General features: G+C 34.0%; 1 protein-coding gene across 47 annotated transcripts in view; it reads right to left on the bottom strand.

The window, feature by feature from the left end:
- The window catches only part of ADGRL3 (adhesion G protein-coupled receptor L3), an 866,327-nt gene that overhangs the window by 66,697 nt on the left and 781,204 nt on the right, over positions 1–18,426 (bottom strand). For all 47 annotated transcript variants that reach the window (XM_032151681.2, XM_032151691.2, XM_032151695.2 and 44 more), the window contains 2 exons: positions 10,484–10,550; positions 8,573–8,664 (listed from right to left, as the gene is read on the bottom strand). In XM_032151681.2, the coding sequence (XP_032007572.1) occupies positions 8,573–8,664; positions 10,484–10,550 (159 nt within the window). The remainder of the gene's footprint in view (positions 1–8,572; positions 8,665–10,483; positions 10,551–18,426) is intronic.

Raw genomic sequence — 18,426 nt, 5'->3', positions numbered from 1 at the left:
AAATGCAAAAAAAAATAAAATTTATACATTGATGATTCCAAATTGTATCTTCAGCTTTCACTACTCCAACTTCCAACTCAGCATCTGCACTAAGATGTCCAGCAAGTTATCTTGCCAAAAAAAAAAAAAAAAAAAAAAAAATCTGTCCTACCCCCAAAAGTGAACCCTCCACAGTTTTCCGCATTTCAGTAATAACCACTCGCTGTTCTAGTACCCCAAGCCAAAAACCTTGGAGTCACACTCCACTCCATTCTCTTAGAATCTACATAAAAATGTAGGCTGGGCTTGGCGGCTCGGGCACTTTGGGAGGCCAAAGCGGGCGGATCACCTAAGGTCAGGAATTCGAGACCAGCCTGGCCAACTTGGTGAAACCCCGTCTCTACTAAAAATACAAAAAATTAGCCGGGCATGATGGCACATGCATGTAATCCTGGCTACTTGGGAAGCTGAGGCAGGAGAATCCCTTAAACCCGGGAGGTGGATGTTGCAGTAAGCAGAGATCATGTCACTGCAGTCACTCCAGCCTGGGCAACAAGAGCAAAACCCTTTCTCAAAAAAAAAGTATATATATACATATATATGTGTGTGTGTGTGTGTGTGTGTGTGTGTATGTATATATGTGTGTATATATGTATATATATAAATAAAATAAAAACTAGCAAATTCTGTAAACTCTGTCTTTGAAACATATCCACAATTTTATCTTTCTCATTTGTTGAATAAATTAATAAATAAGGATAAAATCAAATCAAAGTTCATACATTAAAATTAAAATTAAAATATGTGAATAATATGGAACACAAAAGTTAATTATTATAACTATTCTCTGATTTATTCTACTCTTATGAAATCTTACTCTTCACCATTTGGGGGAAAAACTGTAGTCTTATGAATAGCTAGTTTAAATTAAGTCAGATTTTTAAGCATTTCCATAGTCTGACTGCACATTTCTTGTGGGATATAAAGGTAATCTGAGTCTAAGCTCTATATAAAGAACAGAGAACCTGCTAATTTTTATGTTTTCATTATGAAGAAGACATTTTCCCCTTAGATAGGTTTTTAAGCTTTCTCATCCTTAGATAGCACTTGACTCTCCTATATCTGATAGAAACCTAATTATTTCGGGGAAAAGGGAAACTATAATTTGATCTCAAGGTATAATGGAAAACAATTCTAGTGTGCCTATGGCAGTCATCCTTCAAACCAGTTTTCTCAAATGTGAGCTTCCAGTCGACAAAATATGTTAAATACACTTCTGCATAAACCCTGATTCATAGAAACACCATATGGGAATTTTAATGCATTTTAAAGAAAAGCCTAAAAGAGAGCAGCCCTTTTACATTTCAGAAAACTTAAGACTATAGCCTAAAATAAAGGATACAATGAGATGGACAATAACACTTGCAGAATGAACAGCTTTTTGAATCAGTGACTGAAATTCAGTTTTCAAAGAAGTGATTGCTAAATGCATTTAAATGCTAAAACTAAGGCAATCAGCAAAGGACTCACTATTACCTTAGGGAAGTCTCAACTTGTCTGAAGCGTCTAGTAGTGTCATTAAAAATACACAAAGCTCCACACAATGTCGTTTGGATTGTATTACTCTTTAAATACACTTGGATTGCTTATGATATCATTATGGTGATTTCTAGTAATGTTTAAACACAGATCAAAGAAATAGAGGAAGACAGAAAAAACGGGAAAACAGACAAATTAAATTCACTTTCCGAATTCTCTTTAAAAATGATTCTATCTTATTACAATGAATAAAATAAATGTATTATTGTTTCTAGCTAATTCTTAAAACTAAAGTGTTCACAGTTTATACATGGGCATGGAGAAGTACATTTGATTTTTAAAATTTGGGAAAACACATCTTCAGTATAGCATGTTGACCCAATAATCTTTTTTACAGAACGGGTAACAGTTTTTAAACATACTATCTCTAAATATTTAAAATAATTAGAAATCTGTAAAATCGTGATTTTAATTGAATAGCTTTGATGGTGAAAGACAAACCATGAAAAAAATATATAGAGATATAAGCTAATATTTTTGTTTGCATAGACAATTTTGAGCCTCCTTCTTAAAAATAAAAATCAGTATATCAATATTTTTATCGGTAACTAGTATTTTGAGAATAAGAAAGTTCTAAAAATTTTCCTCAAACTCATCCAGAAAACTCTGCAATTGATGAAATTTTTACTATACAACTCAGAACTAGATTTACTGGTCTCATAAAGGCTTAAACTTTTAAGTTATTGCTTCGACTATGGTATAGAAATGAGATAATTTTAGAAAGTAGGCTATATATATTTATTGTTAACATTAAGATGAATTTTTTCCTAAGTATATACATTATATTAATGTGAAATTGAAAAATTAAAGCATTAAAATATTCTTGCGATATTGTTGTATTTTTCAGGAATATGCTGCCTTTACTTTTTTAGACCTCAACCACAAAGTACTCATATAATACTAATCAAGCTGAATGTAATTCTGACTTAACTGTTTTTACTAACATTTAGACACATGTTTTTTAAAGTAAAGGTTACCTTTTTAAGAAATATAATAAGTTATTATGGGTACTGGTAAGATATTTTACTATCCATCCCTGAAGCTATTCGGAAGCCTTCTTAGATTTCTGAGCATATGGCAGGTGTCCAAGCGCACTGAGGATACTATTTTTTTCCTCCAGAACTAAGAACAGAACTAGCTATTTATTAATCAAATGAGCATTCCACGCCTGCAGCCAATTCTTTCGTAATAGGATAAGTTTGGCTTAAAAAAAGAAAGGATCATATCATGCATAATTCTTCATGATACCATATGGTAAACAAAGCCAGTCAAATTCTAATGGGATTTTGATAGGGGCTGAGCAAAGCTTCACCATTAAAAACACAAGGAATCAAAGGCAGCAGGGCGTTTCCATACAGAGTGGTTAAAAATATTCAAACCATCCTGTACGGGCAACAAATTATATGCTGTATTCTTTACATATGTGATTTCATGTAATTATCAGAAAGCTCTATGAAATAGGTATAATTATTCCCAATTCAGAGGAGAAAGTAAGACCCAGACCTCTGATGTTACTTGCCAAGGTCATGTAAACATTATAGGACTGAACAGAAATTCAAACCCAACTGGGTTTGACACTCAAGTTATTACTCCCCTTGACCATTATGTCTTCCTTGACAATTAGAGACTAGGGAAGAAGAAAAAAAAGTAAAAGGTATATCTTTAAGCAAATACTTGTTTAAACCATCTGACAGACTCTTTGCCACCCTATCACTCATATAAAACCTAAGGAGAGGGACTAGAAATCAGAAAACATGACCCGGTGACATCATAAGTCTTTATGTAGAAGTCCATTGATGAGAAGGCGCAAAGGGATAGATACAGAAAAGCAAAGCCTGGTAGATTCCGTGTTCCCTTCACATAGGCACTAATGTTCTTTTCTACGTCTTAAAATGGCCATTATTTCATTTTTTCTTCAAAATAACTTGAGATGTTATTAAACAAATTATTTTGAAATACATTCGTTAATTAATATTTTTCAGTAATAGAAGTGGGTGATTAGAGAAACTATCAATTTTTATTTTGAAGGTAAATGTCAAGAGAGTTCTAAAGGCTCCTCACAGATGTTTCATATGTCATAGTACTTCAGCCATACTGTAAGTTAATTTTGTGCTGGTAACTATTCAATAATAGGTTTATTCATATTTACATATACTATTTTTTAATTCGGTTAGAGTTTTGCTATGATTATTGTAAGCACTGATTTTGACCTGTCAGAAACTCAATGAGAAAATTCAAATGATTGGCATTCTTTCCTCTAACTATAATTACCTATCTGGATGAAAAAGAGACAAAGGGCAAGTAAGCAAGCAGCAGATAATGCAGACATGTATCATTTAATTGTAATTACTTTTTTAGTTAAATCCAAGAATCGGCATACCTCATTTCCCCTGTAATCATATTACCTATATTACTTCACTCTACTTTTTATTATTTTTTCCAGAGAATTCTTTAATTTAGTAATGAGCCAACCAATTAAATGTTCTCTATGAACATCAAAAGGGGTTTTCTATGATGACTTGCAGTAAATTTAGAATTTTAAAAAGTTAATTTTTAAGATAATAAAATAATAATTTAATTAATTAGGATAAATAGGAGTCAGCCAGTCATAGTGTCAGGGAAAAGAAAGTCAGTAGAGAAACAGCAGAGATAAGATGTGAGGCAAAAGAGAGCATATCTAGAACGGCCAGAGGGCCAACATGCATAAAATGAGGCTGAAGAAAGAAAAGGGCAACTAGATCAGGAAGGTTTAATGGGCCTTGGCAGGAAGTCTGACTTTTAGTTGAGTAATGGGCTCTTTTGAAGAGTTTTACCTCAGAGTGTTGCATGATCGGATTTAAGTTTTTCAAGAGATCTCTCTAGCTGGTGAAGGCAGGGGCAAGAATTGATTGGACAGAGAAGTTAGGAGACCACTGCAGTGATTCTGAAGATGAAAGTGGCTTAAAGAAAACAGTGGCAGTGAATAGGGGAAGCAGCAAACACATTTCAGATAAAGGAGATATATGTGTGTGAAAGAACGTGTATAATCAAAGCAACAAATACTTGGTAACTGAATGAATGACTTGTTTTAGAAAGACACTGACTTCCAAAGGGCTTTTATGTGGTGATTTTTTATTCTTAATAAATTGAACAAGGGGGCATGTCTTGTTCACCATTTTACAAAAATTTTTGAAAAATGCAAGTAAACATTAACTTTTATGCTTTCCCCAATATACTAAAAAAAAAGTTTTCCAGATAAATGATACTTATATCTTTAAAGCGAACACTCTCACATTTACTATGCCATTTTGAATACATATTACACACGGCCTTATTCTTGTTTAAAAAAATGCCAGATTTTCAGTTTTACTTAATGTTCAAAATCATTATTACTCTTCTTAACTCCTTTTTTCTTTAGCAATTATGCCCTGCTGATTTCTTTACAACCACTTCTTAGATTGTTAATATAATGTATTTTAAATGAAATTTTCTTCAGATTCTGGAAAAGATTAAGGAATATTTTCTGGAGATATCTTTCTTATTGTTTTTCTTCAACATGTCCCGTTATCCTGCCAAAGACTATCTTTCCTACCTCATTGAGGAGACTAGGCAGAAATCCCTCAATTCACTGCGCTACCCCAGTTCCACCAACATATCTGCATCACACGTATTGTTATTTATTCCATCCAGTCTCAGTGGAAACGGCTCCTCCTGCTTGGCTTCTTCTAGCTTACTGGAAAAATGTCCTTCCTGAAATCCAATGTAGTGGAATTGCTCTACCACTATTCTGGATCACATTCTCTACACAACCTCAGATCACAACTATAACAGTAATTCTCCTTTCCTATATTCTTAATTTCTCTATCACTGGTTCTTTTCCATCAATGTATCTATATTCATAATTATTTCAACTTAAAACTATCCTTGGCCAGGTGCAGTGGCTCACGCCTATAATCCCAGCACTTTGGGAGGCTGAGGTGGAAGGATAGCTTGAGGCGAGGAGTTTGAGACCAGCCTGGGTAACATAGTGAAACCCCATCTCTATAAAAAACACAAAAAAATTAGCCAGGCGTGATGGTGCATGCCTCTGGTTCCAGCTGCTAGGGATGCTGAGGTGGGAGGATATCCTGAGCCCAGGAGGTCTAGGCTGCAGTGGGCTTTGATGGCACTACTGCACTTCATACTGGGCAACAGAGCAAGACTCTACCTCTTGAAAAAATAAATAAAAATAAAAACAAAGAAAAAAAAAGTCCTCTATATCCCTTCTAACAACTACCCAATTTATCTTCTTCATTTACTAAACTTTTTAAAAAGCATCATCAAAGGTTTATGTTTTTCTGCCCATTTAATGGTCAGGTATATTTCATTATTATACCCATTTCAAAGGGAGAAAGCCTCAGGAAGATTAAATACTTTCCAAAGAATATAACCTAGAAAACAGTTCAGACATAATTGAAATTAAGATATTTTCATTTAAGACTTTATTTGCTTTGTAATATAAAACTTGATGCTACCAATGCCACTAAATATAATTATTGATTTTTTTTATGTTGAATTATTTTTCTAAACAATGATATCATAAAGATTCACCCACATTAGGCCGGGCATGGTGGCTCACGCTTGTAATCCCAGCACTTTGGGAGGCCGAGGCGGGCGGATCACGAGGTCAAGAGATCGAGACCATGGTGAAACCCCATCTCTACTAAAAATACAAAAAATTAGCCGGGCGTGGTGGCGGGCGCCTGTAGTCCCAGCTACTCAGAGAGGCTGAGGCAGGAGAATGGCGTGAACCCGGGAGGTGGAGCTTGCAGTGAGCCGAGATTGCGCCACTGCACTCCAGCCTGGGAGACAGAGCGAGACTCCGTCTCCAAAAAAAAGATTCACTTCACCCACATTACCTAAAGAAATACATATGAACATTATACAAACAAATTGATATTTTAAACTATGTGACAGTACTAAATACAAATCATAAAGGTAAGCAAAAGTCTTTACCTTTTGTTGAATTAGACAACAAAGTAAAAAAGAAAAAAAAAACTCCCTAAAAAGTATACTTGAAATATAGGACAAAGAATGATCCTTTTTGCTAATTTATAACCTAGTGCTACATAAATGTTAGTCTTACTCCCTTATTTCTGATAGTATTTAAATACATCATACAAATAATAAGTAAAGTATTACTTATGTTTTATTTTATACTACAAAATAGTTACAGAGATGTAATTTGTGCTAAAGTGGGTAAAAGTACATATGATAAATTTATGTGCCTATTTAATTTATGCAAATTCAATTTCATCAGGAACAAATAGTCTAAGAAACCAACACTGTACTTTAGAAGGACAATTTAATTGTACATAATTAAACAATACAATGACTATTATCTCAACTAAGTAATATTGAGAATTACAAAAGACTATCACTCATTGTAGATAATTTCTATTTTGCACCATTATATTTTAATTTTTCTAATTCCTTGGTTATCCTTTTTATTTAATGTAGACAAATAATTCCTTCAACAAAATTAACTACTTAATGTCAATACACCTTAGGCACTATAGTCTTTAATATATTACTTTATTCTGTAAACATTCATTGAGGGTCTACAATGGGCCAGGAACTGTCAGGCGCTGAATGTAGAAAGATGGAAAATGGGTGACATAATTGCTATCTGAGGTAGTTCAAGGAGAATGTCAGTGGCACAGAAAAGTCACAGATTACCTCATGAAACTTCTGAAAATACATTCATTTAAGTAAAAGCATTTAATAAATATAACACTAGCATAGGCAAATTATATGAAAATGCAATTTAATATATCATATGTTAATAACTAATATGCATCTAAATATTACTATCTTTCTAAAATATTATACATTCCAAAGAAACACAATAATTTTTTTGTTATATCAAGGACTGCAACTATTTTTCTTTTCAGAAAATGTAAATTAGCTACTTTTTTTGCCTCTGTAAAGTACTACTACTGTTGAAAAGTAATGTGAATATTCTCATATTTCTGCATGGCAGAATTTTCTGAACATACAAAAGTGGAACTTGGATTAAACAACAAACTTTCAAACTTAAAAGATGATTAAATAGATAAAGACTTCTGGAGAGATTTAGCTTTAGTTCCCAGGAGGTTAAGTGTTAATATTTCAAAGGGAGGTAAAACTTAGAGCCATATTTTTATATTACAAAGTATCTGTTTACATTAGGAAGGTCTCCTTCTCTCTCTCAGAAGGGGATGGCAGCCATCTAACAGCTCCTATATAAATGCCCAGATCCATAACCCCAGGGTTCCTCTTCTGTGATGTAAAATTCCCCTTTTGGTACTTGTAGGTACCATCATCTGGCTCTCATCACATTGCTCTGGAGGGGGAGATGGAGTGTGAGGAAGTGATGTGGTAATTGCTCTAAGAAACAATACTCAGGCTGGGCACGGTGGCTCATGCCTGTAATCCCAGCACTTTGGGAGGTCAAGGCAGGCGGAGTTTGAGACCAGCCTGGGCAACATGGTGAAACCCCGTCTCTACTAAAAATACAAAAAAATCAGCCGGGCATGGTCGTGGGCACCTGTGGTCCCAGCTACCCGGGAGGCTGGGGCAGGAAAATCGCTTGAATCTGGGAGGAGGAGGTTGCAGTGAGCTGAGATTGCGCCATTGCACTCCAACCTGAGCAACAAGAGTGAAATTCCATCTCAAAAAAAAAAAAAAAAAAGAATAATCTGCCCTAAATGGAAACGTTGTGTTTGTTTTCAGGACACAATGAATATAGATATTTAAAACTTATCATGTTCCAAATTAGAATTTAGGAGAAAAAGTATCTTTGAAAACAGAACTTTATTATACTTATTTTCAGGCAGATCAAGTCACTTTGATAGTCAATCAATAATCTTATTCAGCAAAGACAATACACCCATATTCTTTATCCTTTTGTCATAAGATTTTGATATAATAGAAAGGATAGTTTGGAGTATAAATGTAAGGCAACCTACAGAAAACAAAAATAAAAATCACTTACTTGATGTTATCAAGACAGCCTGATTCAGGTTTCAGTATAGCAGTATGATGAAACATTTTATATAAAGCAATCCCAAGGAAGATTACATTAAGCTGGAATGCAAAAGGTAGTGTTATGTGGCATAATTGGAGTAGGAACAAAAAAGCAAATTTATTCTCTGTAACAGATGAGTTGTCCTGGGAAATTAGGTCTCACTACACTTTTAAAGGAATTGGATCATAGATGACTGCCTAGTGTTTTAGTAAAGGCAATAAGCCAGTTTTGAGAATTGGGATACTACTGAGTTACAAAGCACTACTATGCCTGCTATGCCAAATCACACAAATACAAAATCAGCATCAGCTGGAATGATGCTGTGGAAATTTTGAAACAATTCAAAGTCTAGTGTATGTCAAAACAAAAACAACACTTTTTTAGGTGTGTTACTATTTCTACACTCTGAACATTTATCTAAATTTATTATTTAGTGACACATTTTCAAATACTGTATTACAAAAATACAAATACTAAAATTAATATATTTTTGGGTAGCTAGTTCAAAAGGATTATAAAATGTTGGTTAAATTCTGATGCTACAATAAAGGAGGACTAAAGTAAAGGAAATCCCCAATGGTATTGTCATATCACTGGTAACAAAGAAAGCATAAAATCTGAAACAAAACAAAACAAAACAGAAAAACAGAAAGCTCTCATGTAAACTTCATATATCACACACAAGTAAACTGTATAAAAAACCACAGAGTGAGTTGCCCTTTACCACTTGATTAATTTATATATTCCACAACTTGGCAATAAAAGCCCTCCTGAAATATTCTCAAAAATACATGTTTGCAATACTTTATCAATCATCCCCAAATCCAAAAAATCTGCAAAATGAAGGTTGTTACAAAAAAAAATCCATTCAGTGGCCAAAAAGCCTAACATGAAGTAAATCTATGTGGTGGGAAAACCTAATTTGAATTGACATAAGGCTCTCCATGGTCTTTCCACTATTTGCTCCTACCTTTCCTTTTTTTTTTTTTCTGTTGAAATCCTGTATTTGATTACACAGTGCTGCCTAGTCTCCACTGTGAGTATTTGTTGATGTGTTTGATTTTGGGTAACTGCCTATTCCTTACTAGGGTTATTGTGTATTATGCAATATATGTACCATATTATCTTCCCAAAGTCTGAAAAATTTCTGATTCCAAAATACATCTTGTCCCAAAGATTTCAAATAAGAAACTGGAGACCTATGTTTATCCAAAGTCAATAGGCTAACATTTTATTCACAAAATGGACAGCAATTTTGTATTTTTAAAATGGTAAGTATATAAGCAATTATACTAACAGTTTTATCTAAATTAAGTTAATCCATCTTTGAAATCCGAATATTATGGATCTAAACACGGAAAAGGAAGCACAATTCCAGAATGCATGCTTAATGTGATTGTGCCATTCTCAAGTAAAATGTTAAAGTTTTGCTTTTAAATTCTAAAGTTTTCAAGATTCATAAAAAAAAACAAAGCTGATAGGAACAGTCAGGTGTTTCCCACCTTTTTAAGTTCTGTCAGTTCCCAATTCAAATTATCCAAAAGAAAAATAATGGAAATACACTGTTGTCAACCTTAGAGTCATCCTTGTTCAAATATCTATAAAACCAAATGGATTATGTTGGATTGGACCCTTGAGTAGCTATAACACTCCAAAAGCTTTTGCAAATGAATATTTTCTTCTCCCACCAGTTTTGATTAACTATTTTACAACATAAAAGTAGACTATAATGAGTGTTTAATTGCTTGAATTATGTAGGGTCAAGTAAGTACATGCTTTCCCCAAATTAACCTCTGTAAATTAAAGACAGTCGGTACTGGGATAGTGAAAGTTTTACTTCTTGAGCTGGGAAACACATAGTTAATTAGGAATTCTTACCATAATTATCAAGGTTGCTGGTCCTATAAAACTCCAAATGAAGTAGGTGTCAAGTCGGAGCCAACATCTGCAATGAAACACAAGGGAGAAAAGGTATTCAAGGACTGGGTATGGGACATGCATCAAGAGTGAGCGAGTGACAGAGAAGAATGTGAGCTGCAAAGCATTCCACTGGGAGACAGGAAATATTACATTGCTTGTTCATTTAAATGCTAAATTATGTGCCCAATTTCTGACAGCACTATTGATGGAGTAAGATAATTACCCCTGGAGGAAGCAGGAAAAAATGGCACTGGGCCTATTTGCTAAGGCCTTTTGTGTCTGTCATAGAAACTTTAAAAAAAAAAAGAGAGAAAGAAAGAAAAAGCCATACATATAGCCATTAAATCAAGTAGCTTTAAGCTATCCTTTTCTCTCCAATTATGGTGCTACATAACCTGTCTATCAGCTGTCAGGCAAAATGACATTTTCCGTCAAGAAGATCTGAGGAAATGCAGTACAAAGAAGAAATAAATTTGGTATCAGAAGATTGAAGTTTAATTAGGTTGAGCAGCCAACCTTTGAGATTTCTGGAGTCTTAAAAAGTGCATTGTTACTGCTCATACTTCTTGGGTTGCAAACGATCCTTAGCATCCCATGAAGTTGATTCATGACCCGAAAGTAAATTATTAATCACATAATTTCAGCTACATGTAATACTCCCCCAATTTTTAAAACCTCTGGGAAATTACATTTTCATTCTTCAGGATGACAGGAAGACAAAATGGAAGTGACTAGTTATGAGAAAGATTAATGTAAATTTTGAACAAATTACATTTGATGTTAAAAATAATATCTTGAATTATTTGCCATTTTGCCATAATTAAGGCATCGGAAGAAAATAACTCCAGTGGTAAATATTCAAGACTGGTTTGCTATATGATATAAACATGCAAATCCTAAGTACTCAAATATTTCTGTGATTATAAAAGTTACTTAAACCTAAGCAATAATGGAATCACAGAAAAACTATTAAGGGAAATTAGAAATGCCTATCAAAAAAGTAATGAATAAATACAATATTTTATATTCATATGATGAAATGTTATAAAACAGTTAAAAAGGAGGAAGTAGATCTACATATGTCAATAGGATAAAAAAAAAAAAAAGTTGGGGGCTGGGTGTGGTGTCTCACATCTGTAATACCAGCACTTTGGGAGGCCAAGGAGGGCGATTCACTAGAGCCCAGGAGTTTGAGACCAGCCTAGGCAACATGGCAAAACCTTGTGCCTGCGAAAATTAGCTAGGCATGGTGGTGTGCCCCTGTAGTCGCAGCTACTCAGGAGGCTGAGGTGGTAGGATCACCTAAACCCGGGCGGTTGAGGCTTCAGTGAGCTGAAATCGTGGCACTGTGCTCCAGCCTGGGTGACAGAGTGAGACCTTGTCTCAAAAAAAAAAAAAAAAAAACAAAAAAAAAAAACAAAGTTGAGTGAAAAAGTAAGGTACAGAATCTAAACTATATCAAATGTATATATAATACAGCGTGTATATATACATGTTAAACATACACACACAGACATTAAAAACTATACACAATATATTTTTGATGGATATGTATATGTTATTTTATTTAATGGAAAGAAAACAAAAATCACCAGACTCATGTTAGTGGTTGCCTCTCACGTAAGAGTAGAGATCACTAGAAGTGAACAAAATGGGCTTTAGCCATATGTTTTAGGTTAGTAATTACTGACAGCAAATACACTAAAATGCTAACAGTTTTAACATCTGAGTAACGGAGGCAATGATGTTTATTATGGTTTTTGGCTTCCTTTACTTTGCTATAACTTTTTTTTTTTTTTTTTTTGAGACGGAGTCTCGCTCTGTCGCCCAGGCTGGAGTGCAGTGGCGCAGTCTCGGCTCACTGCAAGCTCCGCCTCCTGGGTTCACGCCATTCTCCTGCCTCAGCCTCTCCGAGTAGCTGGGACTACAGGCGCCCGCCACTACGCCCGGCTAATTTTTTTGTATTTTTAGTAGAGACGGGGTTTCACCGTGGTCTCGATCTCCTGACCTCGTGATCCGCCCGCCTCGGCCTCCCAAAGTGCTGGGATTATAAGCGTGAGCCACCGCGCCCGGCCAACTTTTAAACTTACTTTAAGAGCTAGATTTTTAAGCAAAAAAAAGAGCCTTGAACCAAAACAGATTGCCTACAAAAAGCCCATTTTAAAACAATGAAGAGGCTAGGCACAGTGGCTCACCCCTGTTATCCCAGGACTTTGGGAGGCCAAGGCAGAAGGATCGCTTGAGCCCAGGAGTTCAAGACCAGCCTGGGCAATATAGTGATACCTCATCTCTACAAAGAAAAGAAAAAAAAAAAAATAGCTGGGGATGATGATGCATGTCTGTGGTCCCAACTACTCGAGAGGCTGAAGTGGAAGGATGGCTTGAGCCCAAGAGGTCCAGGCTGTGGTGAGTCATGAACCCGGCACTGTACTTCAGCCTGAGCAACAGAGCGAGGCTTTGTCTCAAACAAAAACAAAACATAAACGAAAAACGAAGTCTGGCCTTCTTCTATTAAGTTAAATACATGTAAACTAATTTCAGTAGAAGTACAATAGGCACTCTAACAAGAAACTGACTACAAGTTCCCATTTTTTATGTAGACAAGATAATTTCTTTATTCAAAGTAAACACAATAAACCTGTTTGAAAAAATGCTATTAGTGAAGCAATCAATGCTTAGTTAAACACCATTGGTTTGTTTGGATAATTAGTTACCCTTTTGTTGTGATGGTGTTCAAAAAACTTGGTCATATGAAATAGAAGCGTAGTGCTAAATATAAGCAGAAACAAACCAGAGAATTCAAGGTTGAAATATGAACATTGTCTTCATTCTGACCATAGGCTAGCTTGTCACCAATGTAATAAAAGAGAGAGAGAGAGGGTGTGTGTGTGTATGAGAGAGAGCAAAAAAGAGAGAGCGACAGACAGAGAGAGAGAGAGAGAGAGACAGAAAAGAAGCTCTTGGGGAAGGAAGATTTTCAAAGGTCTTTTTAAGTTCTGAACAAAGATCGTAATTGCATTTTCCCTCCGGGTAAAAACAATGAAGGGGCTAGGCACGTGGCTTAGGCTTGTAATCCCAACACTTTGGGAGGCCGAGGCGGGTAGATCACTTGAGGTCAGGAGTTTGAGACCAGCCTGGCCAACATGGTGAAATCCCATCTCTACTAAAAATACAACAATTAGCCGGGGGTGGTGATGCATGCCTGTAATCCCAGCTAATCGGGAGGCTGAAGCAGGAGAATCTCTGGAATCTGGGGGCAGAGGCTGCAGTGACCCAAGATCGTGCCATTGTAGTCCAGCAGCCAGGGCGACAGAATGAGAAGACTTCATCTCAAAAAACAAACAAACAAACAAAAAAAAACGAAAAGAAAAACAAAAACAAAAACAGAAAAACAATGAAGGACAAAACCAAAACATGGACATTTTCCCAGACTAGATCAGACACACACACACACACACACACACACACACACTGCAGCTCATGAATGCTGCTGAAATTATAGCAACATGATATAATAGTAATAATATGTTTTAAGAATGACTTAATAATACAGTTCTCGTTATTTTGTAGGTCAAATAAGTTTTTGAAAGCTAATTTGAGAACTAAAACACATTTTCAGAAAAAAATGTGCTTCACAATCTTCTATAGAAGATTATTTTACAAGTTAAGGAATCTAAACAAATACCTTTAATTATATTATTAACGGTTGTCTTGGACTAAGGGAATTTTAAAATATTAAATAATCTCACCAAATGTTTTGTTAAAGTAAAATTATAGCCTTGCAAAACTTTGCTTTTTCAAAAATGGTCTCAGCTTAGCCAACGCTTTATTTGGAAATGTGCTTTCGGCACAGTGATCTTTTCTAAATGTAAAGGAGCATTTCAAAATGATTATTTTTATTCTTTGAGAAAAAATTTTGTATCTATTTGGTAAAATGGATTTACATTTCCTTTGGAATTGAACAGTGAAAGAGGCAATATAAAATACGTAAAATGTACTTAGTAAATCATCCCTCCATGAGGGCTGCTGGGGCTTTACTCTCTTCTGGAAGGCTGTATGGCAAGAATCCCTTTTCTAATTTGATTGCCATATGGCCACACCTGCTGTTGTTTCTGGCCGCATGCTGGCTTTCTCAAAGCCTTCTGTATCTCCTCCTCTTCCTATTAACTACCTTAAAAATTTGCATGATTCCTGTCCCAGTTCACTGTGCCTATGTTAAAACAATTCACTCAGCCTTTAAGGTGGAGAAGAACATTACGTGGGGTGTATATATACATGCCTGAGCACATATATCCTACCTCAGAGTTTTATAAGTCTGACCATTCAATGACATTCAGATACAAGGTAAAAACACTGGTTAAGGTGAGACAAAGCTAGAAGAACAATTTATCACACTAAACACACTGAAGTCCAGCTTGTGAATGGTAAGATAGACCCGCTACTGAAAAATACAATTTATCTGAAAATTGCCTTTATCTACCTAGCAACATTTAATTTGTGAAATTAGTAATTTGGATTGGCCATTCACATTTAATTTTTAAGATATGGCAATTTCTTTTTTACAAATGAAATTCAATCATATGTATATCATCTATATATTATGTTTATAAAAGTACTGTAACAAAAGACATAGGAGACTTGAGAAAACAAGTGCATTCTGACCACACTCATGTTTATTTTAGGCAATAGTAAAAACCTTCTGATATTAGATTTATTCTGTAATTCAAAGAAACACTTGTCATATACCACAAACCTTGACTTGACCTCCTTTTCATTTATCTAATACAAATATGTTATTGAAATTCATTTTGTAGCATATTTTTTTTCAAATATTAAAAGTAACATATATTGCTAGATATATGATGAAGTCTTACTGAATTATACAAGCTTATTGATTGCAAAACTCTAAAAAACTGGTGTTAACCCACAGGAATAAGTAGTCTTTCTCCTTGTGAATTACTCTATTTCAAAATATTAACCAAAGTTTTTTGGGGTAATGTAAATTAGCAATATGTTTGTTGCACTTTCTACAGGATGCTAAATCACAGACTGAATCCTATTCTTGATGAGTATTAAATGTAACAAGTAAACAATCTTTGGCTACTATTAGATCATGAAATGCACAAGGCTTAATCATATCAAGTTGTTTATGAGAATTTTTAAATTATATATTCCTTTTCTCTGTAACATTTGCCGATATTGCCATATTTGTAATATATATATTTATATGTAACATTATAAATATATATTTATATATAAATGTATTTTATAAATATATTATATTTATATATATGGCAAGATTGAAAGAGTAAGAAAGGAATAAACTGGGCAAGAAAGAAGGACAGAAGAGAGAAAAGGGACAGGTATATACACCAAGTATAATAAATCTAGGCCTCAGCTTATTGCATAATATGATTGTTAGGAATTCTTTTAATGCCATTTTCATTGCAGCACATTCATACATCTAATGTTGAAATACTTTGCAAGCAAGTGCATGAATTTTTAAAAAAGGTTGGTGGAGTGATACAGGGATGGAGTGCAATCAGTGGTGGTCAAGACTAGCATTTGAGGTTCTGCTACAGTTTGGGATCTTAGAATTAAACACTACCTCTAATACATCAAAAATAGATTGCTGAGTCTTTAAAGATTTGCCTATTCTAGACATTATATATATATAAGGGAACATATAATATATAGTCTTTTATAACTGGCTTTAGTCACAACATAATAATTTTAAAGTTTATGCATTTTATGGCATGTGTTAATACTTCATTTTTATTGCCAAAAAATACTCCATCATTTAGGTATTTCACATTTTATCTTTTCATCAGTTGATGGACATTGGGTATTCCCACGTTTCGGCTAACATAAATAATGCTGCTATAAACTCTTGTATACAAGTTTTAACATGGACCTTAGTTTTTATTTTTTATTTTTTATAAATGCTTAGGAGTAGAATTGCTGGATCAAAACTATGTTTAACCTTTTGAAAATCTGTGAAACGATTTTCTGAATTAGCTAGCTACACCATTTGACACTGTCACCAGCAATATATGAGGGTTCTGATTTTCTACATCTTCAACAATGTTTGTCACTAAGTACCTTTTATTGTAGCCATCCTAGTGGATAAAATCATGATATATTATACATGATCATTAGATGTCTAATGATAGCTGTGGAAGTTGTTATACTTCTTTGGTTCCAATAAGAACTCAGGTCCAATATTCAATTTTAAGTCCAACATTTCATTGCATTTTAAAAATAACAGCACAGTGGTCCTGATGATCTCTGATACAGTCCTGGTATGGATAACTTCTTAATAGAGAAAAATTATGCTCAACCTAGAATTCTTATATATGATGATAATTTTATATGTCCAATGAATCATTGGCTTTCTGGATGATAAAATGATGACACAATAACCCTTCAGTATTTACTACACATACACATAAAATGTTCTTGGCCTTGAATAAAATAGTATATAAACATACACATGTACTCCCTGTAGACATATTGAATGATGACCTTCATATGTCAGTAACAAATACTTTTTCATTATCTGTATTATTTCCTACTGGCCAAGCTATAGTCAAACACACCTGGTGATAATATTACAGCAAGGTAAATGCTTTATGTCAATGAAATGTTATAAGAACATTTTATAACATCATATAATAATTGCTTAGCAAAATATTCCTTAAGTGAAAATATGATTTTCTATGAATTTGAAATGCTAAGGAATTGTGAACAAAATAATTAAATAAATCTATGCATATAACTTGCATATACCATCAAGTTCAATCTTCCTTAACTAATCTCTTTCTTGAATAATACTCTAATCTGTTATTTTTTAAAAATCTATAATCACTTTTCTACCTACATGATTATGCTGGTTAGATGATGAAGTGAAAATAAGGAAGTCTGGGGTCTTTTAACTAACAGAGAAGAGAGTACTTTTAGAGATACTCTTAAGCTAGTGAGCTGGGAAGACAAATGTAAAATTTAATAGATAATTTACGACAATTTTCAGATCATAAAATTTGATTTCAATTATTTTTAACAGCTTGGCTATTCTTCTAGTACTCAAGAATGTTCTTATCAATTATAAATGTTCATGACTTCATCCACATATTTAGAAACTACTCATCAATTTTTTAGCCCAGATTTTCTCTCCTAGACAATTCTCTGGGTTTTACCCCTTCCCAGTGTCCTCTCTCCCTCTTCCTGGTACCCACTTCTAATTCCTTCTTCCAATCCACTCATGATGGTAAACACTGCTTTTACATACATGAGATTGAGTGGAAAATGCTATAAACTATCAATGTGATTTTTTTAAAAATAAAAATTTACTGTCAAACAGTTTGCATGTTTTGGTAATACTGGAATAATTAAAGTTTAAATGAAGTGATTAGTTTCAGGTCATAAAACCAAAGCATTTAGCACTGAATTTCCAAATCTGTCCTGTTTGAATTATTAAGTCAGTGCCAGCCTTTGCTATAATTATCTTCTGACAGTATCATATTGATGGCATCCCACTGAATATCCATATGAATAACAGTATGAGAGACATAAAAAGATATAAAAAAGAGATAAATGAAAATAAATATCCATTATTAACAGTGCAATTTATACCTGTGGTCTACTAGCAGAGTTTTTTTTTTTTTAGATTATTGTTTTTTAAAATGGATTTTTAAAATATCTAATTATTTTAACCAAATGTTATTCTAAGTACATTCTTGAATGTAATGTCAGTACAGATAAAAAGGTTTTGTTAAACAAATAATGGCTCCTTACAAGCACTGCAAATTGATGGCAAACTAAGCAACTTCTCAGAATCAAATTTGTGTGCTTTGTGAGTATGTGTTTTATATATAATAGTAAATTCAATAGCCCTAACAACA

The sequence above is a fragment of the Hylobates moloch genome, unplaced genomic scaffold (genome assembly GCF_009828535.3).
Source record: "Hylobates moloch isolate HMO894 unplaced genomic scaffold, HMol_V3 SCAFFOLD_2, whole genome shotgun sequence".
Taxonomy (NCBI): domain Eukaryota; kingdom Metazoa; phylum Chordata; class Mammalia; order Primates; family Hylobatidae; genus Hylobates; species Hylobates moloch.
Note: the sequence above shows the minus strand (reverse complement) of the source record. Positions and strands in the feature narration are given on the sequence as shown.